Raw genomic sequence first — 24,127 nt, 5'->3', positions numbered from 1 at the left:
ATTTATTCTTGGGCTTTTACATTGAAAATAATTATTTATTGAATCAATTTGACTTTATTTGTCCCATAGTGCATAATTTGAGGCTTGATATAATTTTTATGATTTAACGGTGAAATTTTGGCATTTAATGGATTTTTATTGATTTTAGGGCTAAACCGGATCCGACTCGAGCTCAACCGCGGTCAAATCAAGTCAAATTTGTCAAATTGATCAAGCCAACATGAAGGATATGACTCGGATCGAGCCTGATCAAAATTTCATAATTTTTTGGAAACCCTAAGAAGCCCTAGAGCTCAGATCAAATGTGCACCGTCGGATTCAAAACGGATGGCCCAGATTTTCGGATTAATCAAGGTATATAATCTAAACATTGAGAAGTGAACAGTGGCTGCGCCACCACTGTTCATCTTCGTCCCCGCGAGAAGAACCTGCCCCGCGACGTACCAAACGGCGCAGTCCCGTCCACCCAAATCTTTTCCACGGTGTTCCTTGATCCTAGAGGAGTCTTTAGCCGGTTGATTGGGTGAATCCCAGCAGCTGGACGAGGCGCAAAGGAGAGGGTTTCTCCGGCGGGCAGCGACCCTGTTTCGGCGTGTTCCGGCCAACCTCAGCATAATCCGGCTCCGCAATCCTCCGAGGGGTTCTCCTAGGAGCGTGGAGCTTTCCTAAATAGTGATCAGATCGATCGGAGCAAGTTGAAGCACGGAATCCAGTTTTTGCAGCTTCAATGCCGCTGTGCCGAGCTCTGTTATCGCCAGGAGAGGGTTTCTTCGGTTTTTCCGGGTTCGAGCACGCGAGCAAAACACCTCAGAAACCAGATTCAAGCCTCCAAGGGATTATCGGAGCCAGCATTGGTTATCCGGCGGCTGATTGACGACCAGCTGAGGAAAATCGAACGAGAAGAAGAAGCTGGATGTGTTTTGCATTTCTGAATTTCCGTTTCTTTTGTTTTGCAGTTCTGATAGCTTCTGAACTTTCTGATTTCATGTTGCTGTAAATTCAAATCCTTAGCAAACTTTGTGAATTCATTTTTTAGGTTAAGGCCTAGCTTTTGTTTGAATCTTGAATCGTTTTAGAGCTTAATTAGATTGGTTTTGCTCCTTCAAATGCAGCTAAAATTCTGAAAATCTGAATTGTGGCACTATTCCGTGCCATCTTCGATTCCTGTATCATTCTGTTAGGGATAAACTGGTTTAGGAACTAATGTTGATGATAGCTAATGGTAGAGGATGATGTAAATAACTTTACTTGCCAAGGTATTAAGTTAGCTTCCCATCATTGAGGTTTCACTTCATGGTGCACTGTTCCGTGCCACATGGAGTGCCAACCTGTCCATTTAGGTTAACCTAGTTTAAGCCTTGTTTATTGCATTTTAGGATTTGCCTTAGAGTATAACTAGAGTAGGTTTAATTCTCTTACGGTGCATCGAATCGCATTTTAGATTTACCTTGACACATTGGTTCCTTAACTCCATTTTTGATTAGTTAATTGCATTTATTAGTTATTGCCAATTTTTCATTTACATATCATTTTAAAACACCAAAAACCCCATCTTATTCGAAAAAACCCAAAAAGAACGACAACCTAAGCTCAATTCATTCAATTTTCATTAGTCCTTGGAAAAACACGACTCGAGGCCCCTATACTTCATTAATTATAGATGACCAATATAAACCGGAAACGTATAAGATTACATGCATTACGAGTTTCTCCAAAAAACATAAAATGAGTTTGAGAATTGGATTCTCAGATTGAGAGAAATTGAATTTGCTTGGACCAGATGAAGGACAAATATGAAAGATATTTTGTTAGAATGGAAGCTCGGATGAACCGTATCTTTTGAAGACAAAATGGATCCTCTTTAGTTTAATTATAAACTAAATTGGTTTGATTTTAATTAAAGGTAGTTTGGTTTTGAACCAACGCTATTTGGTTGTGAACCATACTTAAGGCCCCCAAACTATTCTCTTCTCCTATTGCCGCCCAACTCCTTTCTTGTTGCTGCAACCCACTTTATTAAGGGATTGGTTGTTGTTGGCCAAAGGGGACTTCTCCAACCTCATCTTCGGCTAAGGACCTTCCATAGGTCAGTAACCTCCCAAGGACTGACCATTCCCGAGCCAAAGGAAGCTATAATTGACGGTGGAAGCAAGGAATAAGAGGAGAAGCAATGGTTACTTCTCCACTGTAAGGTATCCCTTCTTCCTTACCTTTTGGTCTATTGTTCCGGTGGATACTTGTTGTCAGAACTCTCACACCATTAGATTCACTGCCCCTTATTTACAATAAACCATTCAACCTTCAAACAGTAGTGTGGTAATTTCCGTTTAATCCGATTCCTATTGTCGGATTACTTCGAACCGTCCAATACGGAATCGGACCGTAGGTCCTCTCTTGAATCATTTGTCTCCCTCCTTCGACTAATATTGAAACGGGGACATGACACGTGACTTAAGGAAGTTGTCTCGAGGAGATTTTAGCGTGAATATGAGTAGAGACAACCTTTCTCAATGTTGTAAGTTGATGTCATTTTCGCTTCACATCATCAAAAAGGTATAAATTATTTATGTTTGTTATCTATGATTATGTTTGCATGCATGTGTATTCTCGTGTGGGTTTTATGCGTAGATAGTAATAAATTATTTATTATGCTTCCGCTGCATGTTTAGAGAAACATAAAATTTTAAAATACGCATACTGAAACTGTCGCCAACTAATTGGAATTTGTAGGAGGTTTTGCAATACTTGTATTTTGCACATATTTCTTTGAATGGAAGCGTGACATTCTCAAAATGTTTAGTAAAAATAAATGATTTTAAAGGAGTATCTTGAACCTTAGAAGTATCGATACTCCCTTGTGTCTCGGATATTAGAACTTACTCTAACTCATCATTGATAAATTGGATATTGTTAAGATTCACATTCGGATTGACTAACCTCTCCAAGACCGAGATGTTAAACTTCCTTCCATTATAATTGGAGAATTGAAGTTGAAAGCAATCGAGATTCTGGAATTGAGAGATGAGAGTAGAGAAGATGATGTAAAAATAATTTATTTATATAGTTTAGAGAATAATAGATACTAAATCGTAATTATTGATAAAAAGTCAAATAATCTCAACCATTTAAAAAAAATCCCTCCCCCAACTGTTGGAACCGATTAATCAGTGGCTCCAACATTTTAAAAAAATAAAAAATATACACCATTAAACTGGTGGTTAACCGTCGGTTCATTGGTTAATGGAGGCCGTGAATCGTAATCGGTCTGTGTAACCGAGTCAACGGGTCTAGGCTGGGTTTGTTTTGGACCCGACCCAGGGTTGGGTCTACATCGACCATAATTTTTCCACCCTAAACCCAATACACCCATATAAACATTAGAAAAACTCTAAAATCAAAATATAATAAAATAAAAAGTTTACCTCACAACAATAAAGGTGTTTCAATGATACGAAACATTTGAGCTAATGGATCTTAAATAATAGATCATAATTAGTCCAAGATAGATAACTATTTTCCAATGTCAACAATAAAATAACTAATTGAAATCTTATCTCCAAATTAATTAATGTGTAAGGCGAGGCTCGGTTACAACAATGCCTTTGATGCAAAGAAACAATGATGTTGGCTTCCCTCGAGGAAATAGGGTTAGTGTTGCTTTGTGCACAAGAAACATAAAGAAGGGAGAGAAAATAAGGAGAGCTCGATCGATGGTTGTGGTGTCCACTCGACATGTCTTTAGGTGGTCAGTTGGTGGCTATGAGCGTAAGGAGAGGGAAGGGAGGGGAGAACTGGCATGCTTCTTGGCTTCTAAGGATGGGTGTGACAACTGTAGGAGGATCAATGAGTGCGCTAGAGGGAGGGGGGTGAATAGTGTGTTTCACTTTTTCACTTATTTTTGTAAAATTTATTTTGTTTATCAAAGTTGGCAGCGAAAAGTAAAGAAAAATAAAATAGAAGATGCGTTTCTTTTACTTGGTTCACAGTCTGCGACTGCTACTCTAAGATCTGTGGTCGTTGACCGCTTCTGATGAACAATGTACTAATGTCCTTTTTCTCAAAAAGAAGGAAGTTTGCCTTTTACAAAGGATAGGAACCGACAATAGGTTTATCGATCATTTTCAAAAGAAAGCATGAAAAAAAAAAAAGAAAAACTAACACGAAAAAAAGAAAAAGTAACACGAAAAAATAAGAAAGGTCCGTAGTCGTTGACCGCTTCCGATGGACAATGCACTAATGCCCTCCTTAAAAAGGAGGTTTGCCTTTTACAAAGGATAGGAGCCGATAATAGGTTTATCGATCATTTTCAAAAGAAAGCACGAAAAAATAAGAAAACTAACACAAAAATATTGATAAAGAATTAAAACTCGAGCGTAATTGTTGGAGCAACACTTTGGCGCTTTGTTAGAATTTTAGAGCAGAACGTGAGTTTGAGGCAGTGGAAATTATTGTACTGAAGGTGTTGGTTGAAACTACTTTTAAAAGTCATTACAGGTGCTTGAATTCCTTTCCGAGTGCCACGGCTCGATCTAATCCGATCCGCTATCATTGCAAATTTATTCATCCTCGGGCGTTTGGAACACTTTCGGGCGCTTAGACTGCTGATTTGTATCTAATCATGATTTATCTATCCCCGGGCGCCTAGATTTCTTTCGGGCGCTTGGATACTAATGTGCTTTGCCCAGCCAGCGTCTGCCAACTCATCTGGACTTATTCAGCCAATCTAGACCCCTAAAACCTTTTCAGTGCCTGGAACCTTTCTAGGTGCCTAGATGTAACGCCCCCCCTCTTTCTTATACTAATAGGGAGACGTTACGTACTTTAAACTTTCCTTAACTTTTACTCATTAAATAACATAACTCAAATAACTTTTCTTTTTCTGTTTAACAAGCAGAAGTAAAGAAATAAATATAAATTCTTGGACATAAAATAAACATTTATTTAATTCTTAATCCTTGATCTTATTCCGCGGTTCCGCCAACACCACACATCAAACACTTTTCCAGCTGCCTCTTCTTTTCTAAAACTTTTCCTTTTATTTATCTGCAATATGAGGAATGCAAACTATAAGCAACGCTTAGTAAGTACATCATCTAACTCACAAAAACCATAGAAAACTTCGTAATAACTGATGCTATTATATGAACGAAATGCTGGAAATGACATGGGAAAAAACTTATATTATATATAAGTGAAAATAAATAAACATCCTTCTTTGGGCCCAGCGAGGTATCAATGCAGACATCTCTTACATAGGCGAACCTTGTGCCTTGAATTCCTTTTCTTATGGGCGAACCTTGTGCCTGGAATTCATTATGGGCGAACCTTGTGCCCTGGATTCCTTTCCTTGTGGGCGAACCTTGTGCCCAGAATCCTTTATGTCTTGCATTTCTTATGGGCAAACCTTGTGCCCGATACCCGCCTCTTAAAAGTAAAATATCTTTCTCATACTTCTTATATCATGCAATTCTATCATTTACGTATGCTTCAACAAAATCATGCATATACTTTAACAAGATCATGTTTATGGAAAAACACAAGAAATTAACAATTTACACACGCTATGTAAAAGAACTTTATGCATGCTTTTAATAAAATCATACTATAGAAAGAGCAAAGAAAATAACGGAACTACTCATACTGCAGGTGAGAGATGTACTTACCTTGTCTGCTTTTAAACGCTAAGATTTGTGAAATCGGAGACTTTCTCCGAGGTGCTCTAGCGCCTTCTTCGCACGACCTTAATCTCCTTCTTCGCGTGAACAGGGGCTTCGGCCGGCGTCAGCTGAGGCAGGGCAGACCGGCGGCGTCTGCAGCGTCGGGCGGCGATCGGCTGCTCCTCTTCTCACGCGGCGGCGATCAGGCGTCGCCTGCTCTGCTCCTCCATGCGGCGGCGGCGAAGGACGCGGCGGCGAAGGACGCGGCGGCGAACAGGGGTGGCGATCGGAAGTCTCCTCCACGCGCGGCGACGAAGAAGGACGGCGGTCGGGGCTCTGGTCCGCAGGGAACGGCGACGTTGGTCGCACGGCGCGCGGCGGAGGAAAAAGGAGGAGACGGCAGCAGGGAGGGCGCGGCGGAGCAGAGAGGAGGTGGCGGCGCGTTAGGGTTGTGCGGCGGATCGTGGCTAGGTTTCCCCTTTTTATAGCCCTTTCCGTTCCGAGCTTTCCGCCGGCGGACGCGGGCGGCGGCGGACGCAGTCCGCGCGGGCGGACGCGGCGCGGTGGGCGCGGGTCGCGCGGAGAAGGAGCGGCCCGAAATTATAAAAGAGGAGTGCACAGTACTCCTAAATTCGGGTTAATAATTTCCCGTTTAAACCGGGTCAAATTTCTCAATTCGAACCGGATTAAATTTTTGGTTCGCTTGGTTCGGCCATCAAACGACTTCCAAATTGACCCAAACAAATTTTGTTAGATTCGTCTTTTCAAGATGAATCTTTTCACCTATTTTATTTGATCAAACTCCCTTCTATACTTTAACTAAAGAACCTTTATTATAATTTTACATCTAATTAAAAATCCTAAAATAGGGAAAAATAATATGGGTGTTACACTAGATCCCTTCCAAGCTTCCGGAGTTCTCTTTCGGGCCAATTTTAGACTCAGTCCCTGTATCATAAAGTTAGTATAACAGATATAATATATAGTAACAGTCTTACAACTATTTGATCTTGACTTTTAGATTTTTAGTGAAACCTTAGGTCAGACCGATATCTACTGTTCCCTTTAAGGGAACACGTCCTCACCCACTCTTTTCAGGAGAGTTTACTTGGTACCAAACCTTGATCCTCCAGACTTCGTTTGGACTTTTTGCTTAGTCTCTAATCCTCGACCTTCAATCTTTGGTTCGACTTGATCTTGGTCCTCCAGATTCCATCAAGTCCCTCCATCTGGTGTCCCTGATCCGCTAAGACTTCCTTGCCTAGCCATGTCCAGTTGACTGACTAGAATTTTCCTTTGCCTAGCCATGGTCCAGCTAACCCTCTAGGGTTTTCCCTTACCTAATCATGGTCCAGCTGATCCACTAGGATTTTTCTTTGCCTAACCTCTAATTAGGATTTACCTTCCTTAACCTCCAACTAGAACTTTTCTGGTTATGCTACCTGTACACTTAGTTAATCTTCATTGGATCACAAATAAACTTAACTTTGACCCTTTGCTATTATTAAAACCTAGGTTCGATTATTTGATGCTCCCTGTACCAACAATTTCTCCATTTTTTATTATGACAACTCAGTACAAAGTTAAGTAAACATAGTTCTAAAGTAAAAGCAAATTCAAGGAACAAATTTGAATTTGAAAGTTTTAAGGGGAAAATTATAATTTAAAAGTTCTATGGGGCAAATTTTAATTTGAAAGTTCTCCCTCTTTAACATAATCCTCTCCCTTAATATCAATACCATATTTATTTGTACTTAACCTTGCTTTTCTCTCCCCCTTTGACATATATCAATAATCAGGAAAACCCATTGATAAGTTTTGAATAGTTAGGTATTTCAAAAGAATACGTTGAAGAGATCAAACTATTTTTAAAGCACCTTAGCATTTTCAATTTCTAAAATTTTCAAGTCTTTGAGAGCATCTTAGTAAAAAATAGATAATTATCAAAAGCCCTAAGTAATGACTTTACTGCTTAAAGAATCTTGAATAAATAATAAAGCACGCAAAAAATAAGTCCTAGAGTCCAAACATGCATGATGGTTATCACCCAATTAGAGTTAGGTTGTGTTATGTTTATGGTTTAGATGATTGAGTTGATTGCATTTTGACTCATGTTAATTGAGTCTTTGTCTTCTAGAGTCGGGTTACTCAAGATTTGGTTAGTAAAACTTTGATTTATTTTAGATGAAGACCCTCTTCATATTCAAGTCTAATTCCCCCTAATTCTTTAGGTCTTTTGTGAGTCAAATTATTAAAATATACAATTGGTTGGACTATGTTTAGACTTTTTTTTTTTTGTATAAGGTTATAATTTTAGCTTCTTGAGTGTGAACTAGGTAGTTGATCTTATTAGTTTGGTAGACGATCTTGATTTTATTAATTGGATTTGAATTATTGATAGTCAGATTTGAGTTTGAAGTATTAGAATTTTTATTTAAATTTAGGTTTTTAAATTAAGTTTGAATTATTATTTAAATTAGAGTTTTTAATTAAAATTAAGTTGTTATGTTAAAATTAGAATTATTTGATTAAGGTTTAAACTAACTGGGTTAATTTGATTAGTTGAATTAAATAGATATTTGATTAATTAGATTGATTAAATTTTAATTAAATATTAGGTTAAATTAATTAATTCAAGTTTAAATTAAGGTTTATTAGGTTTTAAGGTTTATTGAATTAAGTTTAAATTTAAATTAAGTGTTTAAGGTTTATTACTTTTAAATTTTATTAAGTTTAAATTAAGTGTTTAAGGTTTATTGAATTAAGTTTAAATTTAAGTTAAGTGTTTGAGGTTTATTATGTCTTAAAGTTTATTAAGTTTAAATTAAGTGTTAATTATTTCTTTAGAGGTTTAATTATCTATGGTTTAATTAGTTAAATTAAAATTAATTAATTAGGATTTTAATTGAATTTAAATTATTAGATTAAGGCAAGTTTTAATTTAAATTGAGTTTAGATTATTAGAATTTTTAATTAAGTTTTAAGTTGATGACTAATAAGTTAAGTTTATTAAATATATTAAGTGTAATTACGAATTTATTAGGTTGAAATTATTAAGGTGTAGTTAATAAGTTTTAATTAAGTTAACTTGTTAAATCAATTACATTTAAGTTAAAATTAAGTTAAACTTTTAATTATTAATTAAGTTAAAGTCAAAATTATTAATTAAGTTAGATTATTTAATTAGGATTAACTTAATTATTGATTTTAAAATAATTAACATTAAATTAATAATTAAGTTTAAGATTAGAGTTATTTAATTAAAGTTTATTTATTAATTAATTTTGGGTGGGTTGTGTGAGATAGTTTGTTAATTTTATTTTTAATTTAAATTGAGTTAAATTAATTAGACTAATTGGATATTAGGATAAATTAACTTAATTGGATTAATTAAATTTTAGTTAAATTAATTGGATCGATTAGATTAATTAAATCCTAGATCCTTCTCACTCATTTTAAATTATCAATCAGTTAGTCCTATGTATTTTTTAAGATAATTTTTCAATTTTACTTGATTAATATTAATTTTGACTCTAGAAGTTTACTTGACCTTGTGTTAGATTCAGGTTTACCCGTCAGTTAATTAAATATACATTTCAAAAATTAACTTCTGAGTTGTGGCGAGACAAGGGCCTTCCTGGTTATCGGAGCAACGATCACTTCCTAGATAGAACCTTTTTAAGAAGTGATATATTTAACCTTCTTCTTGGAAATCCTGGTCTAACTAGTTCATGTTAAACTAGGGTAACTTTAACTAGTTTCAATAGGCCTATTGCACCAGGTAGAATGATTCAGCTAGACATGCTTTCAATCAATTTTCCCTAGCCTACTATCATTCTAATCCTTTCCAATATTATGTTATCAAAGTTAGGTTAAGCCTTTTCTAACTAACCATTTAAAACTAAACATGCATAAAAATAGTAAATCAAATAATTATGCAATTTATCTAATCAGAATAGTTTTTCTATTTGCTCCCCCTAAATCATGACTCTGGTAAGGTCTAGTCAGATATGGATTTGATCCTTGGGGATCCAATATTGGTTCAGTTGCTCAAGCTTGACTTAGGAATCAATACTTGGACTCATTGTTTATTGGTTCGATTAACTAACGATAAGTAAGATTTGAATTGTGTTTTAGCCTTGTATTCGAGTTCGGATCTATTATATATGATCCTTTGAGTCCCAAACATTATATTGTCTTCACTCTGACAATAGTGATGCATGCCACACATAGGAAAAAGAGAGAGAAAATGAGAGAGTGTGAGAGGGAGATGACGGAGAGAGACTAATAGCTGACGTTGACAACAATAAAGGTGTGATGATAGATATTGCACTAAGAGCATCCGCAACGCGCTGTTAATCGGGCGTTAATAGCAGACGTGGAGGAGCGAAGGAAGGACGTGGAAGAGTGAGGGAGGAGTGAGAGAGGAGTGAGAGAGGAGTGAGGTATTGAACGCGTTCAGAGTTCTGAACGCGTTAATAGGTGGGCCCGTGCTTTTTATTTTTATTTTTTTAATGTTAACGCGTTCGTAGAGGCTGCATAGTGTGAGTGGTGGTCGACCACTGGTCGACCACCATATGGTGATCGACCACGTGGTCGACCACCAAGGGTGCAGATTGTGAGTGGTGGTCGACCACCATATGGTGATCGACCACTGGTCGACCACCACTCAATCACGTGTTAAGTGGACCCAATCGACCACTGGTTAAAGGCGTTATAACGCCACGAGCGTTGCGGATGCTCTAAGAGGGAGATAAGTGATTAGGAAAGAGTGGGCGACAAGTGAGGACATGCAAGAATAGACGTGTGAAGTGATAGAGGGGTGAAATATATATAACCCCTTACTCCTAAAAAAAATCTACTGATTCATCCAGTGGGACTAAACTGGACTATCCTAATTTATAAATTTATTTTGGCCATAAACAAATCAAAACAAATTTAAATTGATTATGATTTGAAGCTATTTAACCATGATCATCACGGCCACCCATTGGAGCTGTTCCAAATCTAATTTGATTTTGACTTGATGCCCAAAACCTAATTTGTGGGTCATTTCAACTTATTTCATCGCTTGAAATTCTTTTGAAAAAAATAATTTAAGACACTAAAATTTAAATACGATAAAAACTCAATATCTAACAGATATAAGATAAAGGTTGAGGTTTTACTTGAAAGAGATGTAGTGGCTATGTCAGATTGATTTGAATACTTTCTATATATATACTCATATATATACTCAAAAAGAGGATCAACCTTTATGGCACTAATCAACCTAAGGGTCATTATCCATGGCTTCATTTGCTCTTTCCATCTAGAAAATCTCAATCCACTAAGATTTCCAAGTTTAAAAGGTAAGATAATATTATAGAATTCCATGTTTGTTTGAGTATAAGCTCACAGAAATAAGAATGTTATAATAAAAATTGGGAAAAAGAACTACTAGTGCTAATTTATCTTGCACAATATTTTCTAATCCATGAAGCTTTGTCTAAGTAGAGATATGGAAGCATAAACATAAGTAATTTTTTTTTATATTCAAAACTGGTCTTTTAAGGATCAAAACAATCTCACGACTCATTGTCTTGCTCAGAATAAATTCAAGTTCTAGTTTAAGAAAGTAGACTTCGGAGATTACTCTTTAAGGATTGAAATGAATCCCCGATTCAATCATTTACTTGAAGATACTCAAAAGTCCCAGTCAATGGAATGTGTAGTAGTGAAATGTAGTGTATATGATAACATGAACAAACAAATGGTGGTATATGCAAATTTGTAGCAAGACAATGAAAATAATTTCAGTAAGTATTAATGAATAATTTGATAAAAAATCATTCTTTCAATATATGTATATATATATAGGTAATCTTTGCAGTCTTTAGATTATTATTAAAATTCATTCAACTTGATAATTCTGTAGATACTAATGGAGAAAAAGCAAAAGAGAGTATGAAAGTTGGTGCAAACAGAAGGCAAACTAATACTCGTATTCCTAGAGCACAAATTCAGTCCTTCATGCAAACTGTTTTTACTAATACCTCAAGAATACAACTGGCGATAAAATTATATCATTCCCTATTAGGTAGATTTGGTAGAATGACAGTGCAGGGACTTGTTGTTAGTCTTTTCAAGTTGGAGCAGTGAAAAAGTAAACAAGGAATAAAAAAGACTAGAAGGGAAGGAGGGCTCTTTCAAATGCACTTTGTAGAGATTTTACAATGCATTCTGTGCAAATAGGCAATATTTCTACTTTTGTAGAGGCAAACTTTCCAAATTCACACTCCATTGAAAAGCCACACTTCTTTTAAGAGGCAAAAAAACCCATTAACAATAAATTCCAAATTCAAATGAAATTCATAAATACTTGCAAAAATATAAATTACATCCGCACTTGTGCCCATGTACAAACCCAAATCTAGTTTGATACAACATGGATTGGCCTAACACAGCATGTGCATGTGTGTCTTTAATTCAAAGCCCATGAATAGGCTAAAAATTCATATTCCCTTGATAGCGCCCTATGGGCTTAGTGAATATGGGTCCTTAAGTAGAAAGAGTAGGTAAAAGTTAAGATGTAGAACTAATCCATTTGAATTTTCCTAGCAGTTTTAAGATACTTCTCCTGATTTGTTTTGCATTTTAAAAAGTTTATCTATCTTTCTTTCTGAGAAATATAAGTTCTTTTGTATTTTGATCTATGCAATTGTACTCAAATGGTGTGTGCTGTATACTTTTTCAAGTTTCATTTGTGTTTTTTTTTGGATGGATTGTGAAATGATGGTTGTGGCCTTGTGGAAATGGGATTTATAAGAATAAGGGTTCTTTACCCACTGAATTTCCTTTGGGTCCATTTCTGACTGTGTAAGGCACATAAGATTTTATCTTGTTTGCCACAACTAATATAATGTTCATGTGAAAACCACTTAATAATTTGTTGGTTAACAGTGGTTTACAGAAAGACACAAAAAGGCTATGTTTGAAGCTCTCGAGAAGATTAAGGGTGGTAAGAGCTTTTGCTTCACATTTATCAAGATTATATGAAAGTTCCTATCATCTATCGATCTATATATTGTATTGTGTATCTTTTATTTTGGTATTGTTGGTTAATTTAGAGAATTATTGAAAAGGATTCCTCCTATACTTTATATTCTCTTCTCCTTTTCTTCTCTTCCTCTATTCCTTCTTATTTATTTTGCCTCGCATAAAGGAGTAGAATCAAATAAAAATGACTCAAATTATCAAAAAGGAAAATGATAATAAAAAGATTATCTGATTTGAGTGATCCTCATTTTAGTTTGACTTGTGTTTCCATAAAGTGCATACTTAAAGTTGCAGACTATGCTGGTACCTTTTGCAGAGTTGATGGTTCTGGGATTCATATCCTTAATTCTCACATTTGGACAGAATTATATCATTCAAATCTGCATACCTCAGAAAGCTGCAGATACTATGTTGCCATGTCGCTTGGTGGAAGAAGCAGAAGTCGAAGGGCATGGGGGTGGGGGTGGGGGTAGGGGTGGGGATGAGGGTGGGGGTGGGGGTGAGGGCAAGGGTGGGCATGGTGGTGGCCGTGGCAATGATGATGGGGGAGAAACTCATCACAGGAGGCTCTTGTGGGATGCACTAACCGCAATTTATTCCAATCGTAGACATTTAATGGAGCCATTAGCATCACACTGTCTCAAGGTAAGCATTAACATCTATGGATTCTCTCATAGCATTTGATTAGCACTCGACTTAATTGCCATTGTATCTTAAATAAAGCTCTATGACATGTTATCCTTATTATGTTTTATGATTTGCTAGCTTAGACTTATAATAATTATATTTTTTTCACCAAAAGGAAATATGTATTTTTTTGTATACACAGGGAAAGGTGCCACTTATTTCCTTGCATGGTCTGCATCAGTTGCACATCTTCATATTTTTCCTGGCAATCTTTCACGTATTATATAGTGCCCTTACGATGACTTTGGGAAGAGAAAAGGTGGAGACTGTTTATTTGAATCACTGGTTTTTTCACTGATAGCTTCAGAACTTGGCAAAATCAATTGCCAAATATCAATTTTGAGTGAAAATTTACCTAAATGCAGATTAGCACCTGGAAAGAATGGGAAAAAGAGACCTCATCTCCTGATTATCAATTCTCAAATGGTAGTAAATTCTCCTATTATTTACTACTTCAGTTCATTGTAATACTTAGGGTGGAACCTTATCACTTGATATGATTTAAAGGCTCATTGCATTCTGTTTACAAAGTAAAAGCTATGACATTTAGTTGATGATATATCAAACAATTAGGTTGATTGATTCATCAATGTGTACTCAATTGGTGCAGATCCAGCAAGAATTAGGTTTTCACATGAGACGTCATTTGTGAGACAACACACAAGTATTTGGAACAGAGTGCCATTCATATTCTACATTGTAAGACCTTGTGGCTGCTTTTTGTTTACTTTGTCACACTACTATAATTGCTTGATGGCTCCTACTATGTATTGCTTCCTAACGAAATCGGTTGTAACCATTGAACTTGTTCCTACTCACTACTTTTACAGGTTAATTTTTTTCGTCAATTCTTTAGATCTGTGCGAAAGGCCGACTATCTAGCGATGCGTCATGGTTTTATCAATGTGAGTATCTCTTTAGGCATCAAAGATTCAAAATCTGGGTAGTGTTTCTCATTTGGCATCCTTCACTGCAGGTTCATCTAGCTCCTGGTAGTAAATTTGATTTCCAAAAGTACATAAAAAGGTCACTGGAGGATGACTTCAAGGTTATTGTGGGTATCAGGTAGAACACTGGTCTTAATCTTCAATATAATCATCTTGTTCTTATCCACTTATTCAAATTAGATTAACATTTACTTCTATACTTTCACTACAGCATATGTGGCTTTTGAATGAGAATTAACCTATAATATAATACAAGAGATATCAACAATAAATATCAATGGAATTCTTTTGTGCTGTGCTTTGGCAACATGATCCAGCAACCCTCTTTGGTGGGCCAGTTGAGCCATAGAATAGTTTCAATCCAACAAGTGATATCAAAGATGCTTACTTCAAAACTTTTACAACCAAATGGTTAGATATTGCTAGCATTGGAATGTTATGAGGCCATAAATATACAAATTAAGTACTCTCTTAATAACTGGAGATTTTTTTGGTACTATAGCCTAATCAAGTTTAATGTTGTAGGCAAGAGTTTGAACCTTTATGGAATTAAGCTTAATAGACGTTGATCTTTCTTTGATAAACTATTATGCTTGGGAAATTGAATATTGTATTATATATAGATATTAAATGTGTAATTACAAGTATATATAAGTTAATGTAGAAATATTATACTTAAAATGTCAATATAGAATTAAATATCACTAAGACTCTTTCTCATGCTGGAGATATGCACTATCCATACTGTGTTTCTCATATAACAAGCAGAATATAAACTAGAAATGTTGACTATGGGACTAAGGGGTTTAACTAATTCTTCAATAATATGTTTGATGTAATCCATGACAACATGGCAATTGGTTTATGTAAGGGACCCAATAAAACTAATGGGTAAAAGACATTTGAAAGTTAAAGCTTTTCCTCAACCTAGCTTCTTCTTGGTCTAGACATCCAACAAAACCTCATGCTCTCAAGTTGAGCTATTTTTCAAGCAACTACTTTTTTCTAATGGGAGCTTCAAACTTAAATTAAACTCTATAACTTCTTACTCTTTGCTAAACAACAAAATGGGATTAAAAATAATATAATAGCATAAACATGAATAATTTATCACAACGATAAGTAACATGATCAAAAATAATTTCATAAACACCAATAAATATAATATTCAAATTAGGCATAATCATAAATAGTACTATAATGGGTATGATCGCATATGAAGAATTATTCAAAGTGATCAAATAAGTAAACATGTTAATAAATAATATCATACATTACAAATACTCATTCATCTTTTTCCTCTTACATGACATAATCTAATAAATTTCAAGCATACAGGATTGAATATACATAGATATATCAAACACAACAACAATAATAATAATAACAACCAAGCCTTATCCCACTAGGTGGGGTCGGCTATATGGATCTTTCTATGCCATTGGACTATATCCCCTACAATATTATTATCTATATTTAAATAAATTTTATCTTATTTTATGATTGCTAATCAAGTTTTTTTGGTCTTTCTCTTCCTTATTTGATGGTCATATTTGTTATAGTTTCACCTCGCTTAATTAGAGCATTTATTGGTCGTCTAAGTATATGCTCGTACTATCTTAAACGTGTCTTTCGGAGTTTTCCCTCAATATATGCAACTCTGACTTTCTCTCTAATGCTTTCATTTCTTATTCTGTCCATCCTCGTATGACCACACTTCCATTTTAACATCCTCATCTCTGCAATTCTGATTTTCTGCTTTTGTGCTCGAGTCATAGCCTAAATTCAGTGCTATATAACATAGCAGGTCTAACCACCGTTTTGTAGAACTTCCCTTTAAGTTTTAGAAGTATTTTACAATCACAAAAAAATACTCGATGCTCTCCTCAATTTCAACCATTCTACTTGTATTCTATGTAAGACATTTCTCTCAATCCCTCTATCGTAATTGTGAAAATGATCCTAAATACTTAAAGCTCTCAATTTCAAACAACTCATCATCTCCTATCTTAACAATTATCTCGTTACGTCTAATATTGCTAAATTTAAATTCTATATATTTTGTTTTTACTTTACTAAGCCTAAGACCTTTCACTTCTAGTATTTTCTGCCAATATTCTAGTTTAACATTTACTCCTTCACGTGTCTCATCTATCAAAATAATATCATATGCAAACAACAAATACCACGGTACTGTGTCTTGAATAATGTGTCCAATGAGTTCGTCCATAATTAGTGTAAAAAGATAGAGACTTAGAGCTGATCCTTGATGTAAGCTTATCTTTATTAGAAATATTTCAATTAATTCGCTTAAAGTTTTTATGCTGGTCGTTACATCCTTATACATATTCTTAATTTATGCTAACACCTCTCTTTTCTGGAATTCTTCATATAATTTATCTTGGAACTCTATTATAAACTTTTTCTAAGTCAATGTGTCACAACCCGGAGGTGTCATTCCCGCACATCGGGAGGTACCTCACTCGGTGACATAATAATACAGAAACCAATAATATAACAGACTTAATATAAAAGAACCATCTATAATTTTATTAGACAAAATAACTGAGAAGAAATTCGTACAACCATTTATTAAGCCTAGGGACAACCACCTGTACATATAAAGGAAAAGAAAACGACATAAACCATCAAACAAAAGTAAACCAAACCGAAGCGCAGCATGTCAAGGTCTTTGAGCAACTCTAAATAAACTGAACCAAGATAGTATTAAGTCTGTGCCTACAAATCTGGAAGCCAAAGAATGCAGACAGTTAGCCAAAGGCTTAGTGGGTAATCAGAAAAAGATGTGCATAAATTTAATCTTATTTAAGAAGCCAAGGAAATAGAGTAGATCATAATTTATTATCTCAATTTTATTTTCCTTCGAATAGTTCTCCATTTATACGTAATTTATATATATATATATATGTATATATCTGTATCTCTATATTTATCAATAACTTTCGTTATTCTTGTCTGGAATCAGGTATCATTATTATTAAGTATCATCACCAGTATTGTCAATCCTTGTTATTTAAGCAACTTATATCATCAACAATATAATCTCATGATCAAATATTTTAAACCGTATCCACACGTATATAATTTATTAAAAGTGGACAATAGGAGCCAATATCATCAGAGTAAACAAATCTCATAATCTAGGCTAACAACCTCTTCAGAATATATCGTCGCATACGTTATCTAACGTACGGGCTAACAACCCTCACCGGTGGAAGACAGGATAAACACTGACCGCGGCCTCTGCTCTACCACAAGATATGTGGGCGGTCAAGTGCTCTGAACCGAGGACTACATCACGCCACCATTACTCAGGTGTACGGTCCAGTACTCTGGTATAAAAGCTAGGCTCATAGTTAACACCTTTTAATATTTATCATTTTCATTTTTTTATCTCTATCATTTCATGTCTTATCTTTTTCATTAATTATCATAATGATTACATTCTCAATATGTATCTTCTCGACTTGGTCTAAACGACCAACTCAAATCAAATCAAATCTATTCATTCATTTAGGTATCACTATAAGATTTATAGGTAAGGATAAGTATCAACCAGATGCAATATCAAAAATATGAGAAATAAAAGATTAAGTAGTATAAAGACATGTATCAACAGGAGAGTAAATCAGAGTATCTATTTAAATTTTGAAAACACCCTTTCCCATTTTAATTCTCCCAGATGAACCCATGTGCGAACAAGAAATAAATCAATTATTTACTCTTTAATAATTTAATTATTTTAACCCCGTTTCAATAGTTAAAGATCATTTTAAATCCCCTTTTTAAAACCATTATTAATTGTATACATATATATCTATTTAAAATTAATTATTCATGCACAGGAAATGTAAGATCAAGTGCACGTGAGAGAGGGGTGAATCACGTGCTTTTTAAAAATTCATTCGTTTAAAACCAGAGTTAGACAATTTGAGCTTTGAAAAGCGTGCAACGGAAAATAAGAAATACGAAACAGGAAATACACACAGGAGAACACAGAACGATTTTACTTCGTTCGGAGCCTTCGACGACTCCTACTTGAAGGCCCATGTTCCTCGAACCTTTGCGGTGGGCAATCCACTATAATCCTCAACCGACGAAAACCCCCCGGTTGAGAGATTTGAATACAAAGGATAGGAAGTGTGACAACCTTACACTTCCTATTTATAAATTAAGTACAAGCAGTAAGAACAATGTTACCAAACACTTTTGTAGATTGTCAATTAGCTCCGTGTGTTGGAGTTGTCTTCCGACAACAAGTGGACGTTGGCGTGTCGAAGCTCGAGCCGTCGTAGAAGAATGTTGGTCGAAGTTGAATCATTCATGCACTGACCGAAGCTTTATATAGGCATTATTGAGTTTATCTAGATCTGTAAATGTTAAAAAAAAATACAAAACTTGATCCACACCTTGCAGTTTATCTTATCTAGGATTAAAGAATAATTCAAATAATATATATATATATTATTTTTATATAAAATTTTATTCTCCTTAAATATTTATTATAGGAATAATTTTATCATTTACTAAAATTTTATATTAGCAAAATGAATAATAATGAAGATTAATTTTGTAGAATTTACATGCAAAATTAACTTTATCCATATACTAAACAAATCCTATAAAATAGAGTTAGTATAATAATAAAATATACTAAAATATAGAATATTCAAAATTAATTAGATCCTGTCAATCCAAACCAGGATCTAACCAGGCCTCAACTTAGATCACCCAAGTGGGTCTAAGTTGGACTGCGCCTAAAGTTCCAAAATGGAACTCGTCCTCACTGGTTCGCTCCTCCAGTAACTTACCTTACTTACCTTAGCAGCTTTACTAGACTTCTCTAACCCACCAGGTCTTTTGCCAAGGCTCAACCACCATGGTCTTCCTACCAAGTCTCCACCAACTTGGTATTCAGCCAGTTGTCAGGCCCCGCGGACCCAATTGGACTTCTTGCCAGGACTCAACCATCCTGGACTTCAGCCTGGTGTCTGGTTCTAAGTCTTTCAACCCTGCACACTTAGTAAGAAGGTTAAACTCATAACAAACCTAACTTTAACCTATTTGTCATTCATCAAAACTTGAATTAGACCGTTAGTGCAAACTGTACCAATAGGAAATATATAGGAGTCCAAGGATAAAAAGTACTCACTTTCTGTCTACCAAGCTCCGAGTGTCAACAGATCAGCGTGCTCCACTCGAACCCAAGTCTACACATATTATTAAAATAATTCAAATAAATCAGAATATTACCTAATCGGAATAATAACACAAAATCTAAACATCATTGGAGGATATTGCTTAATCACATTGGGTAACTTAGAAGGAACGAGAATGAATAATGTAGTGCTACGCAGAAAGGACGGATCGAACAAAATCGAAGAGAAACGAGGAGCAACCATCTGCTTCCTCTTTGCCCTTCTCTCTTCTCATCGATCTCACCGGAAATCGAAAGGCGACCATGGAAAGGGGAGGGGTGCCTGGAAACCATCGGCGTGGGAAGCATTGGAAGACACAAAAAAGGGAGAAGATTGGGGATCGAGTTTGTTCGCCTGGAGTTAGGGTTCTTGCAGTCTTCGTCCATGAAATTGGGGATTTGGGGAGTGAATATAAAAAAAAACGGGCAGGCAGGCAGGCAAGCAGGGCGAGAGGGACCGTAGCTGGAGATGAGCAGGTCGGGTTGGTGGTATTGGAAACCGCAGTTGCGGCGATGGTCTTCCACACGCGGCCGACGGAGAAGCAACTGGCGGCGGCGGTGAGAAACCACGGAATGGAGTCACAAGTGGAAGGCGGCGGCGTTACGACGTCGGTAGCGGTGTCGCGGCACAGAGCAGGAGGGCATCGCGGTGAAGGCAGGCGCGGAAAGGGTGGTCGACAGTGACATCACGGACGCAGAACAGAAGGCGGCGTCGCTGTGGGAGGAGATGGCTAGGGTTAGGGCAGAAGCGGCGGCTAGGGTTTTCGAAACTCTTAAATCGCGTCCCTCGCGATTTTCTCTCCGAGAAAGGCGGAGATCGCGCGACAGACGTGCTTCGCCGGTTTCCTTTTCTTTTATACCCAGTCTTAACACAATGAATATCATGTATAGATCTTACTTTTACTTCAAATATTTTTCAATTAGTTGTCTAAGAAGATGTATAACTTCTATTATCGACCTCCTCGACATGAATCCAAATTGATTTTCGATCACTATGGTCTCCTTCCTTAATCTCTTTTTTATTATTATTTTTCAATGTTTCATGATATGATTCATAGTTTAATACCCCTATAGTTTACACAACTTTGTATGTCTCTCTTATTCTTATATAAGAGAATTAGAGTACTTATCCTCTATTGGTCAGATATTTTTTTGTTTTCAATATCATATTAAATAATTTTGTAAGTCATCCAATACCTTATTTCCCTAGACACTTCCATATTTTTATGAGAATATCATCTGGTCCAACGACTTTCCCAAGCTTGTTCTTCTTCCTAAGATTGAATTCTACTATAAAAATTTAAGTTTCTATACTCATTTGACCTACTTAAATTACCTAAGCTAAGTTGATCATCTAAACCTTCATTAAAAAGTTGATGAAAATACCTTTTCAATCACTCTTTTATTTCTCCATCATTTACTAGTATCCTATTACATTCATCTTTAATACAACTTATTTGGGTAAGTTCTTTTGTCTATCTCTCTCTTACTTTATTTTAAGTTTTTTTCGTTCTTATAAATATATAATTCCTTATAAGTTATTCGTTTTTCCTTTACTTTCTCATTCCACTACCAACATTCTTACTTGGTGGTGCATGCCCCTTTGACTCACCGAATATACTTTTTGCTATTATTTTCAACTTTGATACCATTTTATCTTAATGTCGTATTAGAGTCACTGTATATTTCACCTAATACTTATACTCCTATATTCTCCTTAAATATGTTTTGCTTCTCATCCTTTAACAATTCCATCACTTAATTCTAGCAGTCATGTATATTTTCTTTTTATTAATACTATGTTTGAGATGTATATCCAACATTACTAACTTATATTGGGTAGTTAAGTTTTTTTCAGGGATGACATTGTAATCTTTATAAATCTTTCTATCCCTCTTCCTAATCATAAGAAAGTCAATTTACGATTTATTATTCTCACTTTTAAATGTGACCAAGTGTTATTCTCTTTTCTTAAAAAATGTATTAACTAATATAAGGTCATTTGCTATCATAAAATCCAATATGTTTTCTCTTCTTTATTTCTTATTCCAAATCCATAACCCTCATGCACCCTCTTATGTTCCTTATTTTTTACTCTGACATGTCCATTTAGATCGCCTCCTAATAAAATCATTTCATTTGACAGAATATTTTGTAATACTTTATCAAGGTCATCCTAAAACTTTGATTTACTATCTTTATCTAATCTTGCTTGGAGTGCATATACATTAATTATGTTCATAGTTTCTTCCTTTACTACTATCTTGAGAGCTATTATTCTATCCCCTTTTCTAACTACTCCTACAATCTCATCCTTTAACAAACATTCTACAACAATAACCACTTCATTTCTTGTTTTACTATTTCCTGTATACTATAATTTAAAATCGAAGTTCTCTATCATCTTTATCATCTCGCCTATCTATTGTCTCTTGTAAATACAAAATACTAATTCTTCTTCTAATCATCATATCTACTACTTTTATTGCTTTACCAGTGAGAGTTCCTATATTTTATGTTTCAAATCTTAGACTATTATTTTTCTTTTCATATTTGTTCTTATCTAACATATAGTGTGAGAATTTTTACCTATTTAACATTACACTCAAGTTCTCACATAGATATAGCGATTCTTGCCAATATGTTATAGTCGGACACTGCAATGCAGACTCTTGCATATTTATCACTATACTCGAGTTCTGGAGATATAGTGATCCTTGCCGAGACGTTACAATTGGATCTTGCAACGCGTTTCTTCTGGGGAATAACTTAGCATTAGCACAATAGTTTAATGAATCTATTCATTGAGTATTTGTCTTAATTTAACGCTAGCTGACAACCTAATGCAACTCTCTTCCTTTATTCGAGTTTGGGACCGACTATGACGAGGTTAATTCGTCATGGGTGGAGTTACGTAGATATATTAAACACATTAGTAAAAAATTAATATTACTTTAAAATTCCTTAAATAAACAATTTAGGTCAAAGTTAAATAACTTTGTTGACTAGAGTAGTTTTAGTTAACTAAAACTAACTTTTTATAAGCTTTTAAAAATATTTTTGGTTGACTAGAATAGTATTAGTTGACAAAAAGCAACTAGTTTAGTTGATTAAACTCCCACATAAAAACCCACTTACTATGCTGGATCTCAATGATCTATAAAGTGGGATAGTGACCTCACAGTAGAGGATGCAAATGCAATGATCCTCGCAGTTGCCTTCTACCTTCTTGTTAGTACCCTTGTTAGGAACAATGAGAAGATTTGAAGAGGACTCACCTCCATGGAGACAGAAGCAATAGAGAAGAGACTAAATCCCCGACATTGGCTAGAGGGAGATGAGTTGGGCTTGAACTAGAACAGAAGAAAAAAGAGATAAGGGATGGGTAAGGGGAAGCTCTCTTTGGAAAATTCTAAAACCTAAAATGGGTGCTTTATTACCTTGTTAAGTTTGGAAAAATTGTGTAACCGTTATTAAGAAATAGTTGCATGTGTATATATGACCTAATGTAGAAACTCTAAACCTATAATATCAACTTAGGATTATTTCTTCTACAACATTAATCCTATTAATTCTAATACATTGAACAATAACTTCGACTTATCTCGTAGTTTTTGAATTGTTATTCAGTTTGCCATTCCATGTATCTCACTAGAAACAAATTTACTCATCAAGCAAGCTATATAAATAAATTAACAAATGAAGAATTAGTTTCTTGCTGAATTAATTGTCTCATACTAATTTAATTTTATAATTTTATTGAAATTTTATAGTTTTGTTGGGATTGAGTGGCAAAGATGACAATTTATCTGATTCTATAATCTAGTTCTTATAGTTTCCTTCTACTCCTTGATTTGTTATTTTTGTAATTTGACTTATTTCCTTCTTGATGGTCAGTCCTCTTCTATGGTTCTCTGCAGTGATGTTTTTGCTTCTAAATGTGAAAGGTTTGTAGTTGCAAGGCATCTATGGCAAATTCAAATTCCATTCGTAATTTTGGAATGTTAAGCACTATTGTGTGCTTTGATCTGAATGCCCTCTCTTCTTCCAGGGTGGCATACCTTATTTTGGATTGCAGTCATACCTCTCATTGTAAGAAGCCTTTGACAGGCATGTGTTTTACACGCCAATTTGATTGCACAGACTAATGAAATTATCATTTCTGCAGACAATCTTGTCTGTGGGCACTAAGTTGCAGGCTATCATCACTCAGATGGCTCTTGAAATTACAGAGAGGCATGCGGTGATTCAGGGAATTCCTCTTGTACAACTTAGTGATCATCACTTTTGGTTTGGACGTCCTCGGTTCATTCTATTTCTCATTCACTTTGCATTGTTCCAGGTATATCTCAATTTCATCTCCATCTGTTATGACCAAATCTACAAGGAGAAAAACAATTCTCTCTTGATTGTGCATAAAATTCATAACAGATGAGTATTTCTCATTGACTCATTCATTTTATTTCTTGCAGAATGCTTTCCAGCTGATATATTTTCTATGGATATGGGTCAGTTCTTTTCTTTCTCAGTTATTGTTTTGAGAGACGATTGTGCTTGTTTTCTTTGATCTGACAATTGAG

The 24,127-nt window shown here is 35.2% G+C and overlaps 1 protein-coding gene across 1 annotated transcript in view; it reads left to right on the top strand.

Annotated features, from left to right (window-relative positions):
* The window catches only part of LOC141829090 (MLO-like protein 9), a 39,959-nt gene that overhangs the window by 3,482 nt on the left and 12,350 nt on the right, over positions 1 to 24,127 (top strand). The window contains exons 2-12 of the mRNA XM_074716508.1: positions 12,600 to 12,657; positions 13,012 to 13,340; positions 13,525 to 13,641; positions 13,748 to 13,808; positions 13,993 to 14,081; positions 14,213 to 14,287; positions 14,359 to 14,447; positions 23,445 to 23,494; positions 23,599 to 23,639; positions 23,716 to 23,889; positions 24,020 to 24,055. Of these exons, the coding sequence (XP_074572609.1) occupies positions 12,600 to 12,657; positions 13,012 to 13,340; positions 13,525 to 13,641; positions 13,748 to 13,808; positions 13,993 to 14,081; positions 14,213 to 14,287; positions 14,359 to 14,447; positions 23,445 to 23,494; positions 23,599 to 23,639; positions 23,716 to 23,889; positions 24,020 to 24,055 (1,119 nt within the window). The remainder of the gene's footprint in view (positions 1 to 12,599; positions 12,658 to 13,011; positions 13,341 to 13,524; positions 13,642 to 13,747; positions 13,809 to 13,992; positions 14,082 to 14,212; positions 14,288 to 14,358; positions 14,448 to 23,444; positions 23,495 to 23,598; positions 23,640 to 23,715; positions 23,890 to 24,019; positions 24,056 to 24,127) is intronic.

The sequence above is a fragment of the Curcuma longa genome, chromosome 5, assembly GCF_044706935.1.
Source record: "Curcuma longa cultivar G26 ecotype Majalengka, Jawa Barat chromosome 5, ITB_CL_G26_1.1, whole genome shotgun sequence".
Taxonomy (NCBI): domain Eukaryota; kingdom Viridiplantae; phylum Streptophyta; class Magnoliopsida; order Zingiberales; family Zingiberaceae; genus Curcuma; species Curcuma longa.
This window is presented reverse-complemented; position numbering and strand designations above follow the sequence as displayed.